Raw genomic sequence first — 24,239 nt, forward strand, 5'->3', positions numbered from 1 at the left:
CAATATCACGGGCAGGGGGCCGAAGGAGGCTGTTTATTGAAAATGTGAGAGGTTTTTTTTTGGGGGGGTTGGGGGGTAGGGGAGGGTGTTCGAGATTATTAATTTACACACACGCAGAGAAGGTTTTAGATTTGATTTATTAGGTTGATATTTTGGATTTCAAAAGGGTTGGCTGTTATTTTTTCCAATTTGGGAGACCATTGCGAGAGACCAAGGAAGGGTCTTTTCTTGAAAAAAGAAATTATTCAGAAATATTTAGACACAAAAATGGTAAATTTTCATACTTTGTAATAAGTTACCTATGGATAAATTGATGTTTTAAAGAAAAAATAATGTTGGCAACATTTTTAGTAGAAAACATATTGTGTTTAGAGAAATTGACGTTAGATAAATTCTCTATTAGAAAAATTGTGTTAGAGAAAAAGTCGCGGTACCACAAGATTTTCTCGCTGTTTTGGCTGAAATCCGTTGACCTCGATGCTGAAATCAGAACTCATTGGCAGTTTGAGCTAAAAAGTGCTATTTTTTGACAAAGGCAAAAAAAAAAATTTTTGGTCAACTTCTAAAAAAATGAGACTTGCGAGTAAGTACTTTTTGAAAGAGGACGATTTGTTGTAAATTTTGATAAAAAACGGAAAGTAGGGTCAAGTTTGGCAAAACTGAGGTTTTTTGACAAAAGCCGGGCTTTTTGGTAATTTTGGCTAAAATCAGCGGTTTCCAACAATGTCAGCGAGAATCAGAATTTTTTGGCAGTTTGGACAAAAAAGCTAGATGTTTTTGACAATTTTAACAAAAAATGAAATTTTTGGCCAATTTTGGCAGAAATCAAGGTTTTTAAAAAATGTTTTGGACAGTTTGAGCAAAAAATCGTGGCAATTGAAAAAAAAACATGGCTTTTTCTCAATTTGAAAATAAACGAACCTTTTGAAAAATATTCTATTTTGGAAAGGGGCTTTTGCGGTGATTTTGACAAAGAATGAAACTTTTGATCAATTTTGGCGAAAATTCGATTTTTTTGACGATTGAAAAAAACAGATCGTTCGGAAAATTTTGCCTTAAATTGTGATTTTTTTGGAAATTTATTTTTTTTAAATTATGACTTTTCGGCAAATTTGGCTAAAATTGTGGGCTTTTTGGCAATTTTGGCAAGTTTTTCAGAATTATCAACGAGAGAATCTCAAGTTCAGTCTCCGCTGAAAAACGATAGAAAATTCTTTTCTGGAGGTTTTCATTTCGAAGTAAACTTCTTCCACGAGTCTGGTAACATCGAAAGCGTGTTTTTTTCGAACCACCCTACGGCGTATATAAAGTTAACAAATATACGACATACGTATAGATGCTCTGTTCTTCTCGTCACAGTCGTAAAATGTAAACAAGACAGAGAGAGTATAAGAGAGTGAGAGATGAACTCGTCGTTGTAAGTAAAGCTTTTGATAAAAGCCTTGGCTTCCTTCGGCGTGGCAAGTGCAATCGATAAATTCGTAATGAAAATGCAGCAGTCGTTTAAACCATTACTCCGAAGAGTCTTAACTGCAAAGGATTACCTTCCTCACTTCCTATATAGCCACCACACACTACACACAACAAACGCGAGGCGAAGGCCAAGAATGAAAAACACACTAGAGCAATTGAAAGTTGCGGGCTTACTACACTCGTCTCGTATAGTATACGAGTATAATATTCGATGGCTCGGCATAATACATAGATATTCTGGCCCGTTGTATGTAATGTATACTTTACACAGTAAAAAAGGCCGGGGTAAAAAATGCATGAACGAGTTTGTATAGTTAATCGAGCGCGGGAAAAACACTAACACGCTTTCGTTGCTCGAAAAAGGCGCACATCAAAAAGACGAAAAAATTAATATCGTTGCTGCGTATAAATGGCTTTCTTACGAGAACTACATATTTTTTTCATCTTTCTATACGTCGTCGTCGTCGTCGTAGTCGTTCTCTCTTCCGTGCTTGCTTGCTTGCTTTTTCCCTCCACAACGTAAAGTGTTTTTTCCCAACCTCTTTCGTCATTTTTTTCCCTCTTCTGAGAGTAGTAGGTACGGTAAAGGAGAAGAAAAAAAACGCAACGTGCCGAGAAGTATTTGAAAATACCGCATGAAAAATGACTGCGTGGTAAAATATAAATATACATATTTAAGAAGGCCGATTCATTCCTTTTTTCACCCCCCTCCCCACGTCTCTCCACCCATTTGTAACACCCTAAACACGAGAGATGCTCTTGTGTCCTGTATATTCGGATGCTGAGTTTTATACCGCGGCAAATTTTGTACAGTGAAATTGGGTCAGCCATATACACGGTTCCATTATTTTGGTCAGATTATACACGATTCATTAGTCCGGCTATAATTTTTTGCCGTCGATATGGAAAATAACCGTTAATTTTCATACGAGAGAGGAGTAGAAAGGTTCGATTTGAATCTATATAGTCGGCGAAAATTTACGCATATTGGAAAAAGGATCGGACAGAGGATAGGTTTTTATGTCGATGTCGTCGGAAACGTTTATGGTGAATTTCGCTGCGATTGTTCCTCTCATAAAAAATTAACGCCGCACCGTATTCCCGAATCGACTACCCACTAATGAAAAGTTAGCTCTGTATACGGTGTGTATTTAGTATACTGCCGCTCTCCCAGCGTCTCTCCTTGTAGTGTCTAAATTGATATATTGCTTTAATATCGACGCAACGAGCTCAAACGTAAATAGTCGCCGAGGTTTGTAAACACACGCTGCGACCCGCAGGGTACTGTGACTGAAGGAGACCAAAAAAATTTGCAATGAAAGCATCCCCCTTCCCTGTGTGTCCCTCGCCCCTCCCCCCTCCGCCTCATAGATCCCCAATCACCAAACTGAAGCAATGCACAACTTTATACTGTCTGACGTGGATTGCTTTTCTAATCGTAGAAATGAAAATTAGTCCTCGATTCAATAAAATAAACTCGATGAAAGTTTACTTCGGTTTATTTGAACGAACGTTTTGTCTGTGTTTTGAATTTACAAAATATACACCCTTATTTTTCCGATTAAGACTTTGCTCTTAAACAGTATCGTGTAATTAAAAATCGTACCTATGCAACGAAGAAATTCTTTATTTTGATTTCAACACACGATTTCGCATTTTGATATTTGAATTTGAATATTCTCATCAGGGTAAGATACATAAGAAATGGTGAATAAATTCACACATTTTCGTACTGCAAATTTCAAGATTCCGTCAAATGGCAGTAAAACTATCAAATTTCAGATGTCGTAATCACATTTTCAGAAAAAATAAATTGATTTATTACACCTAACTTGAGTGGTAACTGCAGAGTTGGGCTAAGGATAATTCGAATAACGATTTGGATCAAAAATGTGGAAATAGATTCGTGATTCGAATCATTTTTTTTGAGCTGTGATTCGCGATTCATACGTAACAATCCTGAAATTTCATCAATTTTTGACAATAATTTTCAGTCATTTTTCACAACTACCTTGCATTTTGATAATTTTATTCAAGTTACTAAGAGTAATTTTTGGTTACTTTTTCTACAACTTTCGTCACAACAGTTACTTTTAAAAAAAAAATTCGAAAATTCAATTTTTGCATAGATTTTGAAGGGGAAAATGCAAATAAAATCAATACCTAAGTGAATATTTTGCGAAGATATCTACCTAATATGTACTTACATTTTTTTATTCTTTTCCAACTGGCTGCAGTGCAAAATCGTCTTAGTCAACCTTTCTGTCAAAAATACCTCGTATCTAAAAATCTTACCTTTTGCCTAAATTTCCAAATAGTTTCGTTTCTTGCCGAAAATTGTCACTTTTCTGTAAAAAGTTTCAAGAAGGATCCATTCCTCCCTCCCCTACCTAAAAATTACTTATGAAAGTCTCGTTTTTTTGCCAAAAAAAATGAAATAAAGTTTCACTTGTTAACAAAAAAATTTACCAATAAATTACTCCCATTTTCTACAAAAATTGCGAAAAATTACCTACTCTTTTTTGCCAATAATTGTCAAAAATTCGTGCTTTCTCCTGAAATCGTCAGTCTTGCGTTTTGCTGATATTTGTAAAAAAATCCTTGTTTTTGCAAAAAAAAAATCCAAAAAGTTTTACTTTTTCCAAAAATTGTCCAATAGTCTCGCCTTTTACCCAAAACTGCCATAAGTAAATTACGAAATAAAACATTTCATTTTTCGAAAAAATATAATTTCTCATTTCCAGAAATTGCTGATTTTTGCCAAAATTATCAATTTTTTTTCTCTTCATAAGTTATTTGAAAGCCTGGCTTGGGTATTTACCAGAAATTGCCAAAAAGCATAATTTGTTTGCCAATAGTTCTCACAAAGTCCTTGCTTTTTGCAAAAATTGTCAAAGTCTTGCGTTTCCTCAAAAATTGTAAAAAATCCTCGCTTTTTAAAAAAATTTCTAAAAATTGTCTTTTTTTTAAAGAATTTAAGTTTTGCTTTTTTTCAAACATTGTTCAAATATTTCGCTTTTTTGCCAGAAGCTGTCAGGAAATTATTCTTTTTGTTGTTAAAATTGTCTGCCTCGTTTTATTTTTCCAAGCATTGTTTATTGTTCAAAATTACCGAAATCTTTTCTAAAAGTAAACACATTTTAATTCGTAATAATTGTTATTCTGTTTTTTGTGAGTTTTTTCTGCATTAAAACGTTTTGCTAGCGTTTTGTCACTTTTTTGGTTGCTAAAGTTGCTTTTTTTTGGGGGGGGGGGAGAAATTGAGTACGAGCCCTGTATGTGATCAATTTTTTTGGAAATGTTTACAAATTTTCACTTCAAAAAATTTTGGTCAAATTCTGAAACATTTTAACAAATTTTAGTCGCTTTTGTTGCTATGCTATTTTAGCAAGTTTTAACGTCGTTTCAAATTTTTGCTAAATTTCGTCCAATTTTACGGAAATTCAAGTCCCAAAATGAATTTTTTCAAAACCGAATGGGAAAATTACCAATTTTTTTTACTTTTTTTTGAGTCAGGATTCTGCTGGGATTTGAGAACAATGTTTTTATGTTCAAAAATTTATACATATTTTTCTAAAAAAACAACATTTCTTAATCTTATCTATTTTTTATTGCTTTATTTACAGAAAAGAAATTTTATCCTCTACAATTTTATTCATAACCTTTTTTCTCGTAGAATGCACTGATTGCCTCAAAAAATCAATTTTCATAAATCTAAAAACTCGTTTAAAATGAATTCCTTTTTTTGACGTCAAATTTCACGTTCTGGGTGGACATTGGAATCTCATCAGATTTCCTCTAAGATGCTTTGTTTTTGAGATACACGCGATTATAAGCTGCTCTTGGTCGTTTTTTTGGTACATATAAAAGTCAAGCTTCCGGTCAACTTTCTGACATCTAGTAATGTTCGAGTTCGAGCCATATGAAACAGCGATGAAAACTTCATCAAAATTTCCAGAAAAAAAGTGAAAACAATCGTCTAAATTTTTCATTTTCGAGTTTAAAAATTTTAAATCTGTCAAGCAAATCTGTAATATTGATATTTCTTTCACATAGAACAAAAAGTATAGATTCATACTTTTGTTTAAGTTTGATTTTTTTCATTTTATTTTAATTCAGTGTCACGCACATGTGTGCACGATTTTCAAATTTATCCAATATACGAGTAAGTTGAAATTCTCGCAATTTATGACGATATTTTTTTAGTTGAAGGAGTTGTGAAGAAGGGTTATTTATCTGTATGTCGTATCTTTTGTCGTCTTCTTTCGGGATATTCAGTTTTCATTTGATTTTTTTACCTGCACCATAAAGTGCTCAAAAAAGAATGGATTTACTCCCACAGACATCCTCTGCGATCGGATTAAAATAAGTTCAAATTCGAAATTACTTTTCTATGTTTCTCGCAGCGCTGTGCATTTTTATCCACACAGTTCGAGCGTGGAAACAAATAGAAAAACATTGAATAATACGACGAGAAGATGGTACAATCTCTTCTTTACCTTGATGCAGCTTATGGACTATAATAGTTCGTCTATTTGAAAAACTTTCGACTATGAGTTATTCGTATGGTTAAAACGAATAGTCACGGTTAAAGTCGTAAATCAGAATACGATAAAGAGTACGTACTCGTAAATACGACTCGTATATGTGCTCTGGGTACTGCAAGTGTATATGAAGGCGAGAATTATTTATGCAATCGACTGTTTTTTTTTTTTTTTAATACTGAATGCTGTGCAAGTGCTATGTCTGTATAGTATGTTTTACTCGTTCGGTGTTTTTCTTTATTGTTGGATACTGAATATTGATTTATATAGGTGTAGTTTTGAAGAATAAGAGGGGATGGGAAACTCATTCTATAGGATTTACTGTGTCTGCGAATTCTGAATTTGAAATTGTGTGTGCGAGTGTGCGGATAAAGAGACCGGATGACATAATGGAAAGGATGCTGCAGTCTGTAGGAAAGAGAGATCGTTGTATACCCATTTGTAGGTACATAGGTACCTAGTATATTTACATACGACAATGTCTATGCGTATACCGAATTGGATATTAATTATTCGACTTGTCATTTGCACATCGAATGATATCCTTCTCATTTGTTCATCGTACACGATGATACCCGGATATTATACTTCGAAACAATGAAGATATGAGATACACATATAACTTTGCGTGTATACTTATATGTAGTCTGTTATATGTATAAGGATTAAATAGTCTCGACAGTGTATTTCATAAGTCTGACTATAGGCTATATCCTGCTCGATGAATTTTTCGAAAAAGTAATTCGAGACTCGAGTTTGTTGTGATTGATGAATGTAATATATAGGAATTTGTTGATGAACGTCGCCTTTGGGAAATACGAGCTGGGTAAATTTTCACGCGAGATTATTTCTGTGTGAGAAACGACGATTAATTAAAATTAACCGAAGATAATTAGTCGCGAAAGTTGACGATGCTTCGGCTTCGGCTTCGGCCTACAGACCCAGATGATACCAGCGTAAAGTTTATTTAAAAGTTTTCCAAAGAATAAGAATTAGGCTCGAAGTGAAGCATCGTTGATATAAGAGGATATAGTCTGGGGTATTATTTCAATGATACTTGCTAGAATATTTGCATAATCGCGAGCGAAACGCCCGCGAGAGTAGATTTTTAATCATCTGAACGAAATGTAAGTACTCGTGAATTACAATTACGTGGGTAGTAATGGTTTTTTTTTTTTTTTATTTTTGTTTTTTACAGAATGATAATAGCAAAGATGATACAAAGCTGAACACGGGGAAGAAAAAATGGATTCATGATCCGGACAGTAAGTTATATTTCAGTTTTTAGTTATTGATAGGTTGTTTTATCGTTTAATGGAGCTTTAATCGTATGTTTTGAAGATAGAAATTGAGATTTTCTTAGTATTTATTTTGCATTTTTGATTTTTGAGGGATCTTCTGGCAGAAATTTAAGCTAAGAATTAGAAATTATGAGTCATGTGTCATGTTGGTAAACCCTGGAATTCGAATATCATCAATTATTGAAGTATTTTTAAAATAGAGACGAACATTTTTTCAGGAATTTTTTTGAAAAAAAATTACCTCATTCTTTTTGGATGTTTTGACAGCAATAAATACGTTGAAAAAAATAATAAAACCGCAAAATTTGTATAAAAATTATTTTAAAAGTACTTACCTACTCTTTTAAATTAAAGACTTTATAAAAATTTTACCGAAAAGTTGAGATTTTTCAGGGTGTCAACGGTCATGAAACTCATGAAAGTCATGAAGAGGTCATGAATTTTGCTCGAAACATACCTACTTGAAAAAAAATTTTTTAATGAAAAAAAAATTGAAAATTGAAAATTTGTTCAAAAAATTAGTAAAATGAAAAAACTAAAATACGAGCCAAATTTTTGATCCTGTAAAAAATGTCAACCCTGTCCAACAAGTAAATAGGATATTAACCTATCTAGTCCTTCCAATCCAGAAGGTCAGGAAAAAGTTTGTCTTTTTGCCTATAGGTCCTTCTTTTCAAAAAAGTCAAGAAAAAGTCCTTGTTTTTCCGAAGGTCCTTCATTTTTCCGAATTTTCAAATAATTCTGTAATTTAATCAAAATCGAGCGAAAAATATAAATTCAATTTTTCATTTACCACTTATTGTAATTTTTTGAACCATTTTTTTGTTGTCAATTTTGTGGAAATGAATGGTGGGAGGTATTAGTACATTTTCAATTTTGAAATGTCCTTCCAAAAAGTCCTTCAAAGGTCCTTCTTTTTAGTTTTAAGATTTTGTTAGCTTGAGAGACGCGACAATTAAACGAAAAATATGAAGTTTTCGTCGATGAATGGAAAATGTTCTGGCATTTCAAGTTTTTTATTTGGAGGGGAGGGGGTATTTTCATGCGGTAAAAATGTGAAAAAGTCATGATTTTTTGTGTAGTTTTGTTAGACACCCTGTTTTTGAAATAGGTACGTACTATAACATTTTAATCTTCAATTGCTAAATTATTGTTCATTTGTATGAAAATTAAATTCAGTAAAGAGTAGAGAGGTATCTTTTTTCAATTTTTTTTTTCAAATTTGGATTGGAAAATTTGAGGTGCTGGTAATTAATTTTAATTTCAGAATTTCCTTGAATTTTTTGATGTGAAATTTTCAAAACTATTTTATGAATTATTCAAAATGTCGAATTCTCTAATTCAAACGAAAAGCCCTGATTTCTCCAAAAACAGACACGTTTTAAAAATTATCTCGGATATGGTTTAGATTTTTTTTAGCCTCAAATTTTGAACGAATTCAGGCTTTCTTTCAGTTGAGTTTTTTCGTCAGGAATTTTGGAAATTTTGGTGAAAAATTTTTGTTTGTTTGTTTTTTTTAATTAGAGAAAATGGTAGGAGAAAATGCAGATAAACTTTTCCTGGGGGGGGGGGGAATAATGTGCTGATAAAAGAGAGATTTCAACGGGCACAAACATTTTTGAACGGGATAAAGGAGAGTCGAAAGAGGACCCCAAAATATACAACCAGCCAACATTTCAGGTGCTAAAGTTCATTTTTCGATTTTTAATGAATTTTTGAAAATTCAAATTTGGGGGAAAAATCAACAAAAATCAAAATTTTAGCAAATTGTATTAAAAATCTTCAATTTAGTTTATACCCTATTTTCTACCTGCCTAGTCGATTGATGGTAGTTTTGAACCATTCTGGAGCTCCAGCCGATTTCAAGATTGTCCAGATGAAATTTGAGCTCCTATAAACTCGAATTTACCGATTGATTAATTTTTTTCTTTTTACGCCTTTATGTTTCACGAGGCAAGTATTTCGGTTTAAAAATTTACTAAATCAATTATTGACATTGAGCAGGGTTCAATTTTTTGCTGCATCTCACTATTATCATCTGTAATCAAATTTACTTTTTCCTGGGTGAAAAATTCGAAATTCATCGGATGAGATTATGTGTATACTTGCAAGTGTTGAAGGGTTAAGACGATGTTCACGTAATGAATAGAAATGCTTAGTAAATCGACTTGGAACCGTACGAGTATATTAGGTATCGATGAAACCTTTCTGAAAGAGAGGATGAAATCGATACACGTCGTGTAAAATTTCTATTACCTACGTGCGAAATTCTTTCTATCCCGATAGCAAATCTGAAAATGATATTTTTCACATGATGTCAATGCTGTCACTTAATTCAATCATTCGGTTGCTTAGGTAGTTTTTTCCTCTGCAGGTTCGTGTTTTTACCCGAAAGTAATCGTGTTTTGTACTCTTCATTAAGTTTAATCGAAAAATTACGTTGTCCATATTGAATTATCGCATATTGTTTTTAGCTCGAGTCGATATTGTAAATGGAATTTTCGTCGCGCTAAAGTTTTTCTTTTTTTACACGAAACGATGTTTTACGGTGGAAAATTTTTTTCGGGATTAAAAAGCTCGTCGCGCTTGTGTAGTACGAGAAACAGATTGATTTTTTTGTTTAATAGGTTTCGACTTGTTTGGCGGGAAATTAGAAGCGTTTTTTCTTTCTATTACTTGGATTTTTTCTCGCATTCGATTCGATGAATTGAGGAATCGTCGAGGAATTTAATTTAATTTTGTATCTGGCGAGGTGTTTTTTTTTCTGTATCGAAGAAAAGAAAATTATCCTATTTATAGCTTATTACGACTTTTTAATTTTTTTCTCGCTGGTTCGAATCGGTTTAAGACGATTCGAAGATTGAATTTTTGTTTTGTTATGGAAGTTTGTCGTTATGGTTTGAATTATACGAAGTATTTTTACGTCTAAAGGTTTTCATTTTTATCGTGATTCGCTGGTCAAAATACCCGAAAAGTTCTGAATTATTTTTTTTTCAAGTTTTCGTCGATGTGAAACGTGGTGATTTTTATCTTTTGTTCTCGTTTCTTCGAATTTTTGATGTGGAAAGTTTTTGAAAATTTGTATTAATTGGGTTTTATCTTCTGTACGCCTTATTGAAATGATTTTTTCGAAAAAGAAGAAATGTCTGTGAGAGGCAATTATTATTATTTTTTTAAAAATTTGTTCATTGCTTCGCTCGAGCTTGTTCATATTTTTTACAAATTTTTGAGCTGCTGTTGAATGGTTCACGATTGAATTTCGTATAAACTATCATTTTGTAACTCTAAGGAGAAGGGGCTTCCTAATTTCCACCCGAGAAAAATCCAGGGTTGATTTTTAAAGTTTTTTTCCCCGACATGAGAAAGCAATACCTCGTAAATAATCGTTTTCAAAGTTTTACAAATGGAATTGATTGAATCTAAACGGTTCCGAATTTGAGTAATTAGTCGTTTTCTCATTTCCAATTTTTTAAAAAGATTTTGATCGTTGTTGAATTGAAATTATCAGGCTCTGTTGAGAAAAAGATGAGAATCAAGGACCCCATTATATTGATTGAAAACCCCCTCTACTTTCACCGTCTGCTATACAAATGCATTTCGCCAAAAATTTTCAAAAAATCTTCGTTTTTCCAAAAATGACAAAATTTTTGCTTTTTAGCAAAACGGCCATTTTTTCGAAGAAAATTCCTAGAATTCACATATTTTTTCAAAAATTGTCTACGTTTCCCTTTTTTTGACAGAAATTGCGAAAAAATAGGGCAGATTTTTCAAAATTGAAATTTCCACAAAGTTTCATCCAATAAAGTTGGAAAGCTGAAATTTACTTTATACTCCAATTTCAACTTATCCAGTTGATTAGATGAGGGCTCGAGTTGTTTTGGAGCCCTCTGCAATATTTTGGAAATTCCAGATTTCAAAAAAATGCCGACTCACAAGGAACCTCTTGAGGTGTCTGCCTTCGATTCGAATAGGATGGTGTTTTTTGGACAAAGCATGGTCCGAAACCCCCAAATATCAGCTGCCCCAAGTTAATTTTTCGGTTTTTGGCGAATTTTTGAAAATCCCAAGTTCACTAATTCAGGTAATTTCTGTTTTTTTTATGTTTTTGTTTTTTGTTTTTTTTTTTAAATGAAAATTTATTCTGTAAAAATGGTGAAAATTAATCCTCGAACTTATATCAATCATAACCCCTCCCCCTGCTCCCTGAAACAATAGTTTTCACATTTTCGAACAATTCTGGAGTCTTAAAACGTGGTATCCAATTTCTCCAGAATTTTGAATTGGCTCCACAGTGGCTAGGAACTATGAAATTCGGATTCAGTGCATTGGTTTTCGTCTAGAAATAACGATTTCCACGAATTTAAAATATTTTCTTGTGAACAAGAAATTTTTGATTTTTCTTTTTTTCCATTGTAAAAATTGTGGTCAAAAAAAGCACTTGAGGTGTGTCTGCCTGGAAATCAGTTTAAATGTGGATAAAATCGTAAAACAGGTCGAGTATAAATCACAAATCAATTTTTAACTGCCCAAGCATTTGATTTTCACGTCTTCTGGAGGTATCGAAAATCGCGCTGGAGGCTCCAGAATGGCTCGAAAGTGTGTAATTTGGATTCGAGGAAGTCGATATTAGTTTCAGAATTAATTTTCATAATTTTATCTGAATAAATTTTTATTTTTAAAAAAGTGAAATTCGAATTTTCAAAAATCCGTAAAAAATTGAAACATTAACTTGAGCAGCTGAAATTCTGGTTATGATGATTTCAGACCATGCTCTTTTTAAAAATCGTAGAACCGTTCAAATCAGAGGTGGAAACCTCGAGAAGTCCTCTCGACAGAACATTGAGGAATTTTTTTAAAGAGAAAAATGGAACTTCCAAAAATGAATTTTTTAGTCTCTCAAAAAGACAGAATTTTCATTTTTGCAATTTAATATCAGTATCCATGTTCCTGAGTGATGATTGCTTGCAGGTTTTTTTTTAAACTTTATAGGTATTTACATATATTCATCAAAATTTCAATTTTCAGTCTAGCCTTAGGGAGCTTCAACATTTTTCAGGTCGTCAGAGAGGATTCAACTAAGTTTGTTTCTGTTCTAGGTTCTTATGGTTATAAATCTTGATCATTGGCTGAGATAAACAGGCCTGAGTTTCAAGTATCGTAATTTTTACAAAGAAACTAATCATTTTCAAATCCCTACGGTGGTAATTTTTCTTCTCGCGCAGATTTTTTCCAAATTAATGAAGAAAAAGAAAGAATTGAACTTGAACTCGTAAATTTCCTCATCCAATTGTCGTTAAGTATTTTTTTTTAATTCCAACATTTTTCCATTCTTTGTATTCTATGTAACCCAGCAAGAGTACGCCTAAAATTATCAGTACCTAATCTTAAAAAATACCTACTTACCTTTGCCGAAAAAAAATACTCTTGCTTCATTTTTCTCTCATATCTCGAACACAAATCTACCAATTAACATCGTTATAATTTTTTTTTCGAGCTCGAAAAATGCTGCGTAAAAAAATAATACGAAATCGTAAAATTTCACTTTTTTACGCTTATTTGACTCGTTCTCGTTTCGATTTAATAAGAGAAAGAAAAAAGAATAAAAAATTCGTAACGAGAAGAAAAAGCCGTTGGAAAATTGAACTGGCTGGATACGATACGATAAAGAAAAAAAGTCACCTGAAATTAACAACCGGCTATAAAATAAGATAAGAAAAATAATATATCCTTCGAAATCACACCCCAGCGATTAATTTCTTTTCGCTCGATGCATATTTTTTATCGGCGTTTAACAAATGGTTTTTCCCCCTTTTTTATTTTTTTCCCTCCTAGACAAACAATACAACTAACACTTTGGAGCTTTTTTTCGAATGATGAATGATGAAGAAAAATAACAGACTCTCGTTTCTAATTGATATTCCAAGCTGAGCGTTAATTTGCTTAAGAGCATCAGACTGTTAAAGAAGTGAACCCTTTATCATCATCATCCCTTTCTCGAGTGAGTTTCGGATTCGCTGGCTTATATAAGTATAGTACGGGTCTCTTGTATTTATAGAATACACTTGGATTCAATGACCGTTCACTTGAAAGACGAGTACCTCTTAAAATACCATTGGTTTTGACCTCTTTATTCCGTATACGCGATATGTTATAATTGAATTAATATATTTTTCGAGTACTTTTTATGACGTCAATGAAAGAAGTTGGAGAACGTGGCGAAATATGACGTTCGATAGTAATACTTATAGGTGTCGTAATTTATACATAATTCTTAGAAAAACCACTCTCGTTTGTAAGCGTTCATTGAAAGAATATTTTATTCCGATACTCGAAGCTTGTTCGTGAAATTATATGGAGAATGCTTATAGATATGGTACATATACTCGAGTAAAAACGTGAACCAGATACAGATACGTTTTTGGGGAAACGTGAACTGTAGGTGGTGAAAGGAGGAGAGGAGAAAAGGCGAGCAGTGAAATAATACATCGAATGGATTAAAAATCATCGGCCAATAAGAAAAAATTATCGCGTCGTAAAAAGCTTTTTGGTTTCGGTGTTTTTAAATTGAACGTCGAATCACGTAATATTTTCGTTTGTCGGATACAAAATTGCTAGGTGTGTACTATTTTTGCAGTACTCGTATCTTCGATAAAATACCTCTACGCCGCGAATTGGATTATACCCGGTGGAGGAAAAAAAATAATCCTATAAACTTGGCAAATACCTACCTATATCTATATGGGAATTTATTATTCATATTCGTCGACAATCGGCTCGTGAATTTAATCGGCTATATTTTTATTTATTTACGTATTTTTTCTCTTTTTTTTCAGGTGATTTATGTGTACCGTTGAAGTGTAAAAAGAAAGAATTGTGTTTGTTGGAGAATCTCTACACGGCCGTTTGTGTGAGTAAAAAAGAGCTGCACAAGAATGGCGACATTATCATGTCGAAATCGCGTTACCTGGCCGAAGAAGCGAAGAAAAAAGCTTACGATGATTTGGACGACGATGACGACGACGACGACGATGACGATGATGACGACGATGATATGGATGACGACGACGATGACGATATTTTCTACGATAACAGCGCATCCTCTGCTGCCGCGATGAGCGTCGAGAGTAATTTAAACGATCGGTGAGTTAATCGCTTTTTGATGGCGATGCCTTTTACAAATTATTTAAAGATTACTGCGGATAGTATTATGGGGTATTTATGGCGGCAAAACCAACTAATGTGGTCGCCTTGGCATAATTAACTTTGAATTTTGTATAGTATTGATTCGTGATTTAATGCTCGGATTCGTTGATGCGAAATAATAAAATCTACAGCTTTTCGGATTCCTAATATTCCGCGATGAACGCATGAACGACAGAATCAGTACTCGTTCGCTTTATTCGATTCCCTTCCATACCAGCTCCGCGCTCCTGAATTTGAATTTCACTATTTTGTAATGATTGATTCGTATTTACTGTATTTTGAATTTTGATATAAAATTTATTATGCTGTTCACATGTTGATATAATGAAACGAGAACAAAATTAGTAATCATCACATTTCGGCATTTTAAAGGAATTATACCAATTCAGAGCATAAAAACGAGAACAAAATTAGTAACATAATTCCATTTTCGCATTTCAAACGAATTTATACTTATGGTATAATGAAACGAGAACAAAATCAATAACATCGCGACAATTTGGTATTTTAAACGAATTATACTTTAAAGTATACTTAATAATAATTTTAAAAAAACAAGTACAAAATTAGTAACAACTAACATCATTACATTTTGGCATTTTAAACGAATTATACTTATAGTATAATAAAAAAAAACGAGAACAAAATTAGCAACGCCATTACATTTTGGCATTTTAAACGATGGTATTTAAACAAATTATACTTTAAAGTATAATAAAAAAAAAAAAAAAAAAAAACAGAGTACAAAATTAAAATTAGTTACATTTTGGCATTTTAAATGAATTATACTTAGGTATAGTATAATAAAAAAAACGAGAACAAAATTAGTAGGTATAACACCATTACATTTTGGCATTTTAAACGAATTCTACCTATTTATAAACTTAAGTAGTATAATAAAACGAGACCAAAATTAGTAACTTCATGACAATTACATTTTAAAGGAATATATACTTATTATAGTATAATAAAACAAGAATAAAAGTAGTACATTATAGGCATTTAATGATTTAAACGAAAACATTACTAACACAAAGCACCAAAAGCAACATCAAAATTCTTTCATGAACGAATATTTCTTGCAACACATTCCGATAGATTGTTTGGTTTTGCATTCTTTGTATTTTTTCTCAATCTTATTTGACTGAAATCATCTTTGTGCTTAACCTGTCCATATCCATGTTCTTTAACAAAGTTTGCTTTTGCTACACGGCCCGAATTTACGATGCGACGGCCTTTGTACAGGGTTTTACGACGACTGATCGCTGTTGGCTGAACACTGATACGTTTTGAACCTCGGTTGTATTTTGTAAAGGTGGTAAGCGCTGAAATTAAAGCAGCAGGTGTTTTGAGACTTTCAAAACGTTTGTTGAAAATTTCAACAGCTTTCAAAACATCAACGTCATGTTCTGCATGTTCTGTCACAATTTCAGCATTTCTCTGCCAAGAATTCAAAACTGAATTCACATATTCCTTGTCGTTGTAAATAGAATTCAAATTACTGCAATGGCCTTGGCTATCTACATTTACATCCGGATTTTCATTTACTGTAACAGGAACCAAGATTTCAGCATTTGCAACACCATTTTCTTCAAAATTTGAATTATTCTCAATCTCAAGTGAAGCACGTAATTCATCACTGGTCACAGGAACTAAAGGTTTAAACCAATTAGGAGGGAAATTCGTTTCTCCAGTAGCGACAAACATCAGGGCTTTTCTTTCATTTTCAGTAGTAGGAAGTTGAGTTGAAAATACTACGTTAAATTCACGAGTAACAAGCTACTGATGTTTACATAATCTGCCATTGTCAGAAGCAGGGCACGTACATATCGCCAAGTTAGCATTTACCGTATAAGTTTTACCACTTTTTGTATTTGATACAACGAATACATCACCATTACTTTCAGTTATACTTAAAGTCGATAGTTTAGAAGGATCGAATGCCGTAGATGAATATTTCAAATAATTCGGAGGCCTTCCATTGGCAATATTCGTTAGTTTATCTGCATAATATTCGTCATATTCTTGAGTAACAAAGTCAAATAACTGTGCAGGTGTATAAGCTTTTGTTCTAGCAAGCACACTGTCTTTGAGCACTCTCATAGCAGCTTCACAAATGTTATTTGTGTTCTGCCCTCTGGTAATAAGCTCTTTTCTGTAGCACAGAGCCCATTCTTCTCGTCTATCAAATAATTTATGAAAATACTCTGTTACTTTCAAGTATTTCTTCGAAAATTTGCTATTTACAAACATCATGCACTTTTCAGCCAGTTTTAGCTCGGTTTCGGCGTATAACATGTTTTTAAAGAATGTAAAAACTGTTTGTTTGTCATCCGTGCTTACACCATAATCAGCATTCCAAATATTCCTCCAGACCGCCTGTAGAACATGGAAGATACAGAGTAGCAAAATCGCCGAAGGAAAATTAAGAGAAAAACTGTTCCTTTCCGCAGCACAGTCATCGGTAATTATGATTCGGGGTCCAACTTTTCCATTTTTATGAAATGAATCTGATGTCAAAAACTTTTCAATAAATATGCTCAATGCATGATTGATCATTACTTCTTTTTCTGACGACATGATCAGCACACCAACTGGTAATCCGCCAGCACAGCTGTTTGTCATTAACAAGAAAATACGACATCCAAACCGATCGACATTACCAGAGGAATCAACGAACATGGTTTCCTTCGTTTGTGAAATATTATTACACACTCGTTTCATAAAAGGTGTTTGTATAACAATGACAAAATTGTTATCATCAAATGGCTCCAAAATTGCACATAAACCAACACGTTTGTTCAAGTCATCAACTCGTTTTCTTAGACATTCAAGCATATCCGATCCATCGTTTTTCCCATGTTGCTTTGAAAATAATTGCGAGTATGTCGTTCTTATCCAATTCATGTCGGGAACGGTACGTCTGTCCGCTTGAACTAAATGAAAATCATCATCAAAGCGTAGCTGCTTTGTATATGCTTTCAGTGCCGCTGTTGGTCCCAAACCTTCCGAGAACAGCTTTTCAAATTCAGAGATGACAGAGGCAGCTGGACGACGATGTTTTATGGAATCAGTGTTACCCAAATAGTGATTGTGTTGATCATGGATCACAACATAAGCAGTAAAATATTCGTCTTGTTTACTGAAAATGAAAATGAATACCATAAAAATTTGAACTTGGTCACTTACAGAATATAATGAGTTCTGTTTTGCTTGGCAATTCCAGTACTGAATTCTGAACTTACTTCTTTACAATTGACAGCAATATTTTCCAAGGGCAAGAAATATGCTTAGCATGAGGCTTTTTTATCTTCTTTTTAGGTTGTGTGTTGTGGTGACAACGGTACTTTGCCTGCAAAAATATTTTCATTAGTAACTAGGTATGAATGAAATCAACTCATAATTTCAATAACATTGAAAGCTGTGATGAGCATTGAACAGAAACTTCTACAGTGTACCTGAATGCAAATAAAATATAGAAACTCACTTTATAAACAACACTCTTCTTCCGAATTTTTTTCAAGTACATTCTCCGTAAATCGATTTTTTGACATTCTTCAAGTTCGTTCACCCATTTCTGGCCTTCTTCGATGGTTTTAATCGGAAATTTAAACGCACATCGTGCAAATCTAGGATGTTCTCTTTCAGTGTACTCGTAATTGCAAGGAAGCTTCCAATCTTTCTACATTTTTTGCAAATAGAACAACGATCATTGATTTATTTTTCATTTCACTTTATATTCTATAATATCGAAAATGATGATGAAATTTGATGTACTTACAATAAAATTTGAGTGAGATGAGCTGTTTGTAGAGCAATCAGGGCCTTCGGGGGCACTATTAGTATTTGCCGTCTTATTTTTACGTTTATTTTCGGAATCTTGGCATTGGATGCCGTGCATTTTTTTTACATGCTGTTCCTGTATAAAAACCAAAACCATTTAATGCGACATGAATTACAATGATGATAAATGATGTACTAGACTCACTTACCATATACCATTTTGTCGTAAATTGTGAAGAACATGCTGGCACAATACAACGCACGTTCTTACTGCCAGATGCACGCGAAAAACTGTTTACATTGTGAACATTTCTAAAATGTTTGTTCAAGTTTCCTTTTGATGAGAAACTTTTTGAGCACAAATGGCATAATTCCATTTTTGAAGGAAATAACGCGAACGATAATAAAGTAATTTTGGTAATCAAAAATTGCGATTACATTTCGCATTTTGCAAACTATCAACAAGGCGAAAAATAGTGGCCAACAATGCGTAGAAGTCGGCAAAAGGGTTGCTCGGAATGGCTGGGATTTAGTGAACGAGATTGCCCATTACGGCGCGATGACGCGCCATTGCGGAATATTAGGAACCCGAAAAGCTGTAGATTTTATTATTTCGCTGCGTGCGAATGTCCGAATAACGTGCCGGAGATATGGATGAAAAAATAAGATAAATAAGTAATAGATTTTTAACTCGCTCGCCTTCCTTTCGAGTATCCGTTTTGGTCTGAGAATGGGCTCCTGTAATGTTTCATGGTGAAAAATCAACGTCCATTCGGCTTACAGTCTCCATTTTGAAAAATAAGAATAAGAGCTGGATCATTTGGAATTCGAGGATGGTCTGAAAAAATTTCTAAATCAATATTTACCCATTCCCGAGGTTAGTTTTTTGTAAAAATCGCCATATTTTTTGAAAAAAATTGAAACTTCATCGAAACCGAATTTCGAGTGAAAAATGGTGGAATCTCTAGGAAAGAATTTTTTTCAAAACACCAAAATGTAAAGGCTGGACTAGAAAAAAAAATCCGAAAGAGCACCTAAAAATACACATCCAGGTCAAATTATATAGAAGATGTGATACTTCAAAAGAGACGAGGCCAGGTTGGCATACGTATTTACGGCGAACAGGATATGCAAAACTTTCAACAGAGAAAAGCATTTTTTCGATTTTTGATCAATAGAAATTCTTTGGTTTATTAGGTAAAGCATTATCTTATTAGGTTTGAGTAGAAAGCAGAAATTTAATTTGTACCTCATATTTTTGACCGGTTTAAGTCGATTGGTGGTGGTTTTGAACCGTTCTGGAGCCTTCAGTGGAGTTTTGAATTTTCCAGCCGACAAAAAAACTGTAAGTTCGAACTGCCAGAAACGATTTTTGAAAATTTGTGCTTAGAATGTATTGAAACGTTTATGAGGACGGTGAATTCGAGGTCATAAATGCTGAATTTCTCGTTGACTTTTTTATGGGAATTTTTTGCTCGGGGCTCTTCTAGAACGACTCGATACCACAAACAGTCCGAATTTCGAGAGGTGGAATATTTTCAGCTTTCTTCCTCAATTTGATCAAACTTTTGAGTTTATCGTAGAAAATGGTCAATTCCTCCCCCTCCCCCCTCCCCCCAAAAAAACCTCGAAAATGAATATGAATATGAAAAGACTGATGACCTTCTTATAATCTAAATCGAAAATCAAAAAATCGATTTTCAACAAATTACTTTGTCAATTTCTGTGAATTAAAAAAAAATATGAGTACTGAACAAATGATAATTTTGAGTATGATCGATTAAATGAATCGATTTTTGGCGTTCGATCAATCGATTTTCAATCATAATCGATTTTGTATATAGAGAAGCTGACTTTGAACGATGAAATTTATTTTTCACTGCGAACATGGTCAATCATATTTGAGATCGAAAATCGTAAATAAATCGATTTTTGGGGATTGATTAATCGATTTTAGATTATCATCAGTTTTGGATTCAGAAGTCGTTTAAGCGTCTGTAGTTAAAACTTGACTTTTTCATTTCGAACGTGATCGATCATTTATGAGATCGAAAATCGCGAAATGAATCGATTTTTAATCGTGATTAATTTTTGATCCGGAAGTTGTTTAATCAGGCTGAAATTGATTTTTCATTTCGAACGTAATCGATCACAATATGGTATCAAAAATTGCAAATGATAAATCGATTTTTTTCGGATTCGATTATGTGCATAATTGATTTTCGATCATGATCGATTATTTATTGGAAGGTCTACTGCTTTTTTTAGTAGGAATCGAGTAGAAAAGGGAGAGGAAATAGAATTATTTTTTCTCAAAAACAAACAGAGGGGGGAGATTCGAACTGAAAATTTTAAATCAAGAGCTTTAAAAACTGCTCGAAATGAAGAGTGAATTGTCCTAAACAAAAGTTGGCAGATTTTGACCAAATTAGCAGGGATCTTCATTTTGATTTGAAAGTAACTCAGAAACATTTTTAGCTCCAGGAGGTGCCCCTGAAGCGGAGATATGAGCTCTCAAAGAGGGGGCATTTTCGAAGAAATCGTAGTTTTTTCGCTCTAGTTTTTCAAACTGTTTTGGGAAAAATGGTCCAAATCCGAAAATAGTATTTGAGTTTCTGCGTCAACGTAGGCCTTCGTCATCAAAATCCAAGACCCTTTTTAGAGTTTTACTGAGCAGTTGAAAATTCTAAATTTTTTATTCATGGGTAAATTTGCGTTTTAAAAATATTTTCTGCTCAGATATTTCACATTAATTTTGCCAAAAAAAGAAGAGGCATTTTTTCTGAATTGGGGAAATATTTTGAAATGCAGTGGTAAGTACCTATTTTTGGAACATTAATGCCAATTTCGAAAAATCGAGAAAAATAGCTAAAAATTTATCAATATTTGTTGGTGTTTTGAAGTTGGGAATAATGAGCAAAAAATTGGCACCATTGCTCTCCAAAATATTTATCCAGTTTCAGGAATGATATTTTAAATATTTACGAAAAGAACAAATTTAAAACACGATTTTTTAAAATTTTTATAGGAAGTTTGATTTTTAAGAATTCCTTAAAATTCGGGAAATGATGTTGAAAGTCCAAAATGTTTCTATATTTGAAAGTTCGGACCGCTTCCTTTCGAACAAATGTATTTCATTGATTTGAGTTGGTATAGGTAAAAGATTTTCATTTTGTACTTCTATCAGAGAGGTTGGTTTTTATTTCGTTCTTTCACAGATGAAATAATTGAGCAGCGGGACTGTTGCTTGGTAAACTGAGTTAACAGGGATTTTAAGTGTTGTATAATTCCCTTCTTTCTTCGCTCAGAAAAAAGTAAAGTTATAAAGCTTATTTGAGAAGTACTGGTGGTTTTTTCCTATTGTCAAAAATTTTGTACACACTACACAGTTTGCAGTTCTTTCTTCTTTTTTTCTCCTTTCTTAAAATAGACAAGTTTTAATCGAATTTCTTCAACAAAAGGAAATCGCTCTGAGTTTTCCTTATGGATTCGAATAGAAGTTGTATACAAACGAAAATAACAAGAAGTTAAAACAACGATTTAGATTTACAGCTGTTAAGTTCATTTTTCAATTCTTGATGAATTTCCGAAAATATTCTAAAAGAAGGCAATTATCCATATGACGAAATTTCAAAACTGGATCAATCCTGTACCATTATATGTATTTGAGGATGGAGTGTTGAAAACTTGCTTAGTGTTTCATTTCAACCTACTCGATCGATTTAATATACGTTTTTCGAGGTCTTCCTGTAGCCTCTGGCAGGCGCGGACTGGGTCAAAAAGGCCTACCGGGAAATCATGAAAATTGGGGCCCAATCCAGAATTGAGGGTCCGTTTTTTTAATTAATGTTGTGTGGCCGTATGTAGACGTACATATTAGGTGAAAAAATGTCAAAAATTTGATTCTAGATAAATTGCGCTTTTCATAATAAAATAACAACAAAAAACGTGTTTGTTCTGTAGGTATTTAAACAAAAAAATAATAATAAAATAATTTGAACAACACTCAATACTAACGTAAGTACTATGATTATTATAATACTAAAATTCGTGCGAATTCATCCAGGGACGTAGCGAAGTGGTTTTGCTGGGGGGGGCAAAGATCTAAGATTCCCAACTAATTTGACTGAAAATTCTCAACTTATTCGACTGAAAATTCCCAAGTTGGATGAAAAAAGAGGGTATTTCAGTTACAAGTAGTGAGGGGATTGTATCACGACATTTTGTAGCCAAAAAATTGTAACTTTGCCGACTATAATCAAAATTTTAACGTGGTGAACACTCTGATATTAAAAAATTTTGAAAAGCAAGTGGTTCTGTTCCGAAAGAAATGAAAAATTTGCATTTTTTATAAGCTTTGAATATTATGAGTACTTCTGGAATTTTTCTGTTTAATTTTCATATTAGGTAGAGTGGGGTAATTGCAAAGCACTTTTTGATTAGTGACACTTTGAGAGGGCGCTGTGAGAAGACTATTGCACGGATGAAGCTGAAATTTGTACCACTTATACTTCAGGGGGTTCTCTATCAATGGTAAAATTTTGGTACAATTTGGTCCACAAATCGTGGAGAAAATTGCAATTTGAAAATTTGAAAATCGACTTTTGCATTTACCCCATGTTGGGGTAAATGCAAAAGTGGGCGATATTTTTTCATTTTTATATTTTTTTGCATTTTCAACACACTCAGTGTATTCTAAGTGTCATTTGCTAACTTTTGATGTATTCGTGGTCTTGATTCGGTAAAAAATTCGAAAACTTTTCCACTTCCCAAACAAATTTTTAGGGGAGTGAAAAAATGTTGAAGAATTATTTTTTTCTAAACTCGCTAAAACGAACAAAAAATCAACTATTGATCATTTCTGATGTTTTTTATGCAAAAAACTCGTCATAGAAATACATTTTTCGTCAAATATATTAGTAAAACATTAAAAAGGAGCAATAATTTTAAAATTCAGTAAAACTGTTAATCATTTCTCTAACGTATAACTCATCATGTGACCGTGGAAGTTTATTTTTTTTGTAATTTCGAACCATTTTCAAGTTATTTAGGGCAAAAAAGTATTTGTGGTAAGTGCAAAAATGAAAAAAAAAATTGTTTTTGCAATTACCCGAAGTCGATTTTTTTGGGGATGATTGCAAAAACGCGATTTACGGCCAAAATAAAAACAAAATTTCAAATTGCGATATCCTACCTTAAACTCCAATCCTTCATGACCCTAATCGTGAAAATTCCAGATAAATCGACCGTTTTTTCTATTTTACATGCATTTTTTAAAAAAACACCTCTCACTTTACTTATGAGTGGTTTCAACATGCTTTGACAATAGTGTTTGCTACGGGGCGACAAGTTGAACCCTGCAAGTTGTGACCAGGTGAATAGGTCGGTGAAGGTTGTTGCTTCGACACCCCTTAGTTGGCACAACCAGAAAATTGATGTTTTTTTGCTTGAGGTCACAATTTTGCAATTACCCCATTCTACCGTTCTTAAAAATTTTTAAAGTAGTATTTTGAATGGCCCGAGCGAAGCGAGGGCAAAAGTTGTGGAAAATGTATGATTCAAAAAGTAGAATAACACCAATTTTAATGAAAGAATTCGGTTTTTCTAATCTCAACATTTTTCAAAATTCAATCATAGATTTTTTAAAATATTGTAACGTTGTAGATGAGAACCAATTTGTGCCGAGCGAAGCGAGACCGAAAGCTTTGAAAAGTTTGTAGTTCGCAAAGTAGAATAACATCAATTTTAATGTAAGAATTCGGTTTTTCTGATCTCAACTTTCTTTCAATTTTATCAGTGGTTTTGTAAAATTCTTCAGAGTGAAAAAAAGAACTAAATTGGCCCGAGTGAAGCAATGGCAAAAGTTTTGGAAAATATGTGACTTGAAATGGAAAAGTAGAACATCAATTTTAATTTTAAAAATCCAGTTTTTCTG

The 24,239-nt window shown here is 33.1% G+C and overlaps 1 protein-coding gene, 1 long non-coding RNA gene and 1 pseudogene across 2 annotated transcripts in view; 1 reads left to right on the plus strand and 2 right to left on the minus strand.

Annotated features, from left to right (window-relative positions):
- Cow (Proteoglycan Cow) overlaps window positions 1–24,239 on the plus strand; it is a 77,700-nt gene that overhangs the window by 37,063 nt on the left and 16,398 nt on the right. Inside the window, exons 2-3 of the mRNA XM_065365385.1 lie at window positions 7,216–7,282; window positions 14,152–14,458. Of these exons, the coding sequence (XP_065221457.1) occupies window positions 7,216–7,282; window positions 14,152–14,458 (374 nt within the window). The remainder of the gene's footprint in view (window positions 1–7,215; window positions 7,283–14,151; window positions 14,459–24,239) is intronic.
- On the minus strand, window positions 15,554–17,686 carry LOC135846770 (uncharacterized; annotated as a pseudogene).
- Window positions 17,767–18,222, minus strand: LOC135846358 (uncharacterized). The gene is made up of 2 exons (XR_010558954.1): window positions 18,009–18,222; window positions 17,767–17,873 (listed from the first exon to the last, which is right to left on the minus strand). It is a non-coding gene; the product is annotated as an uncharacterized LOC135846358 (long non-coding RNA).

This window comes from Planococcus citri, chromosome 5 (assembly GCF_950023065.1).
Source record: "Planococcus citri chromosome 5, ihPlaCitr1.1, whole genome shotgun sequence".
In the NCBI taxonomy this organism is placed as follows: domain Eukaryota; kingdom Metazoa; phylum Arthropoda; class Insecta; order Hemiptera; family Pseudococcidae; genus Planococcus; species Planococcus citri.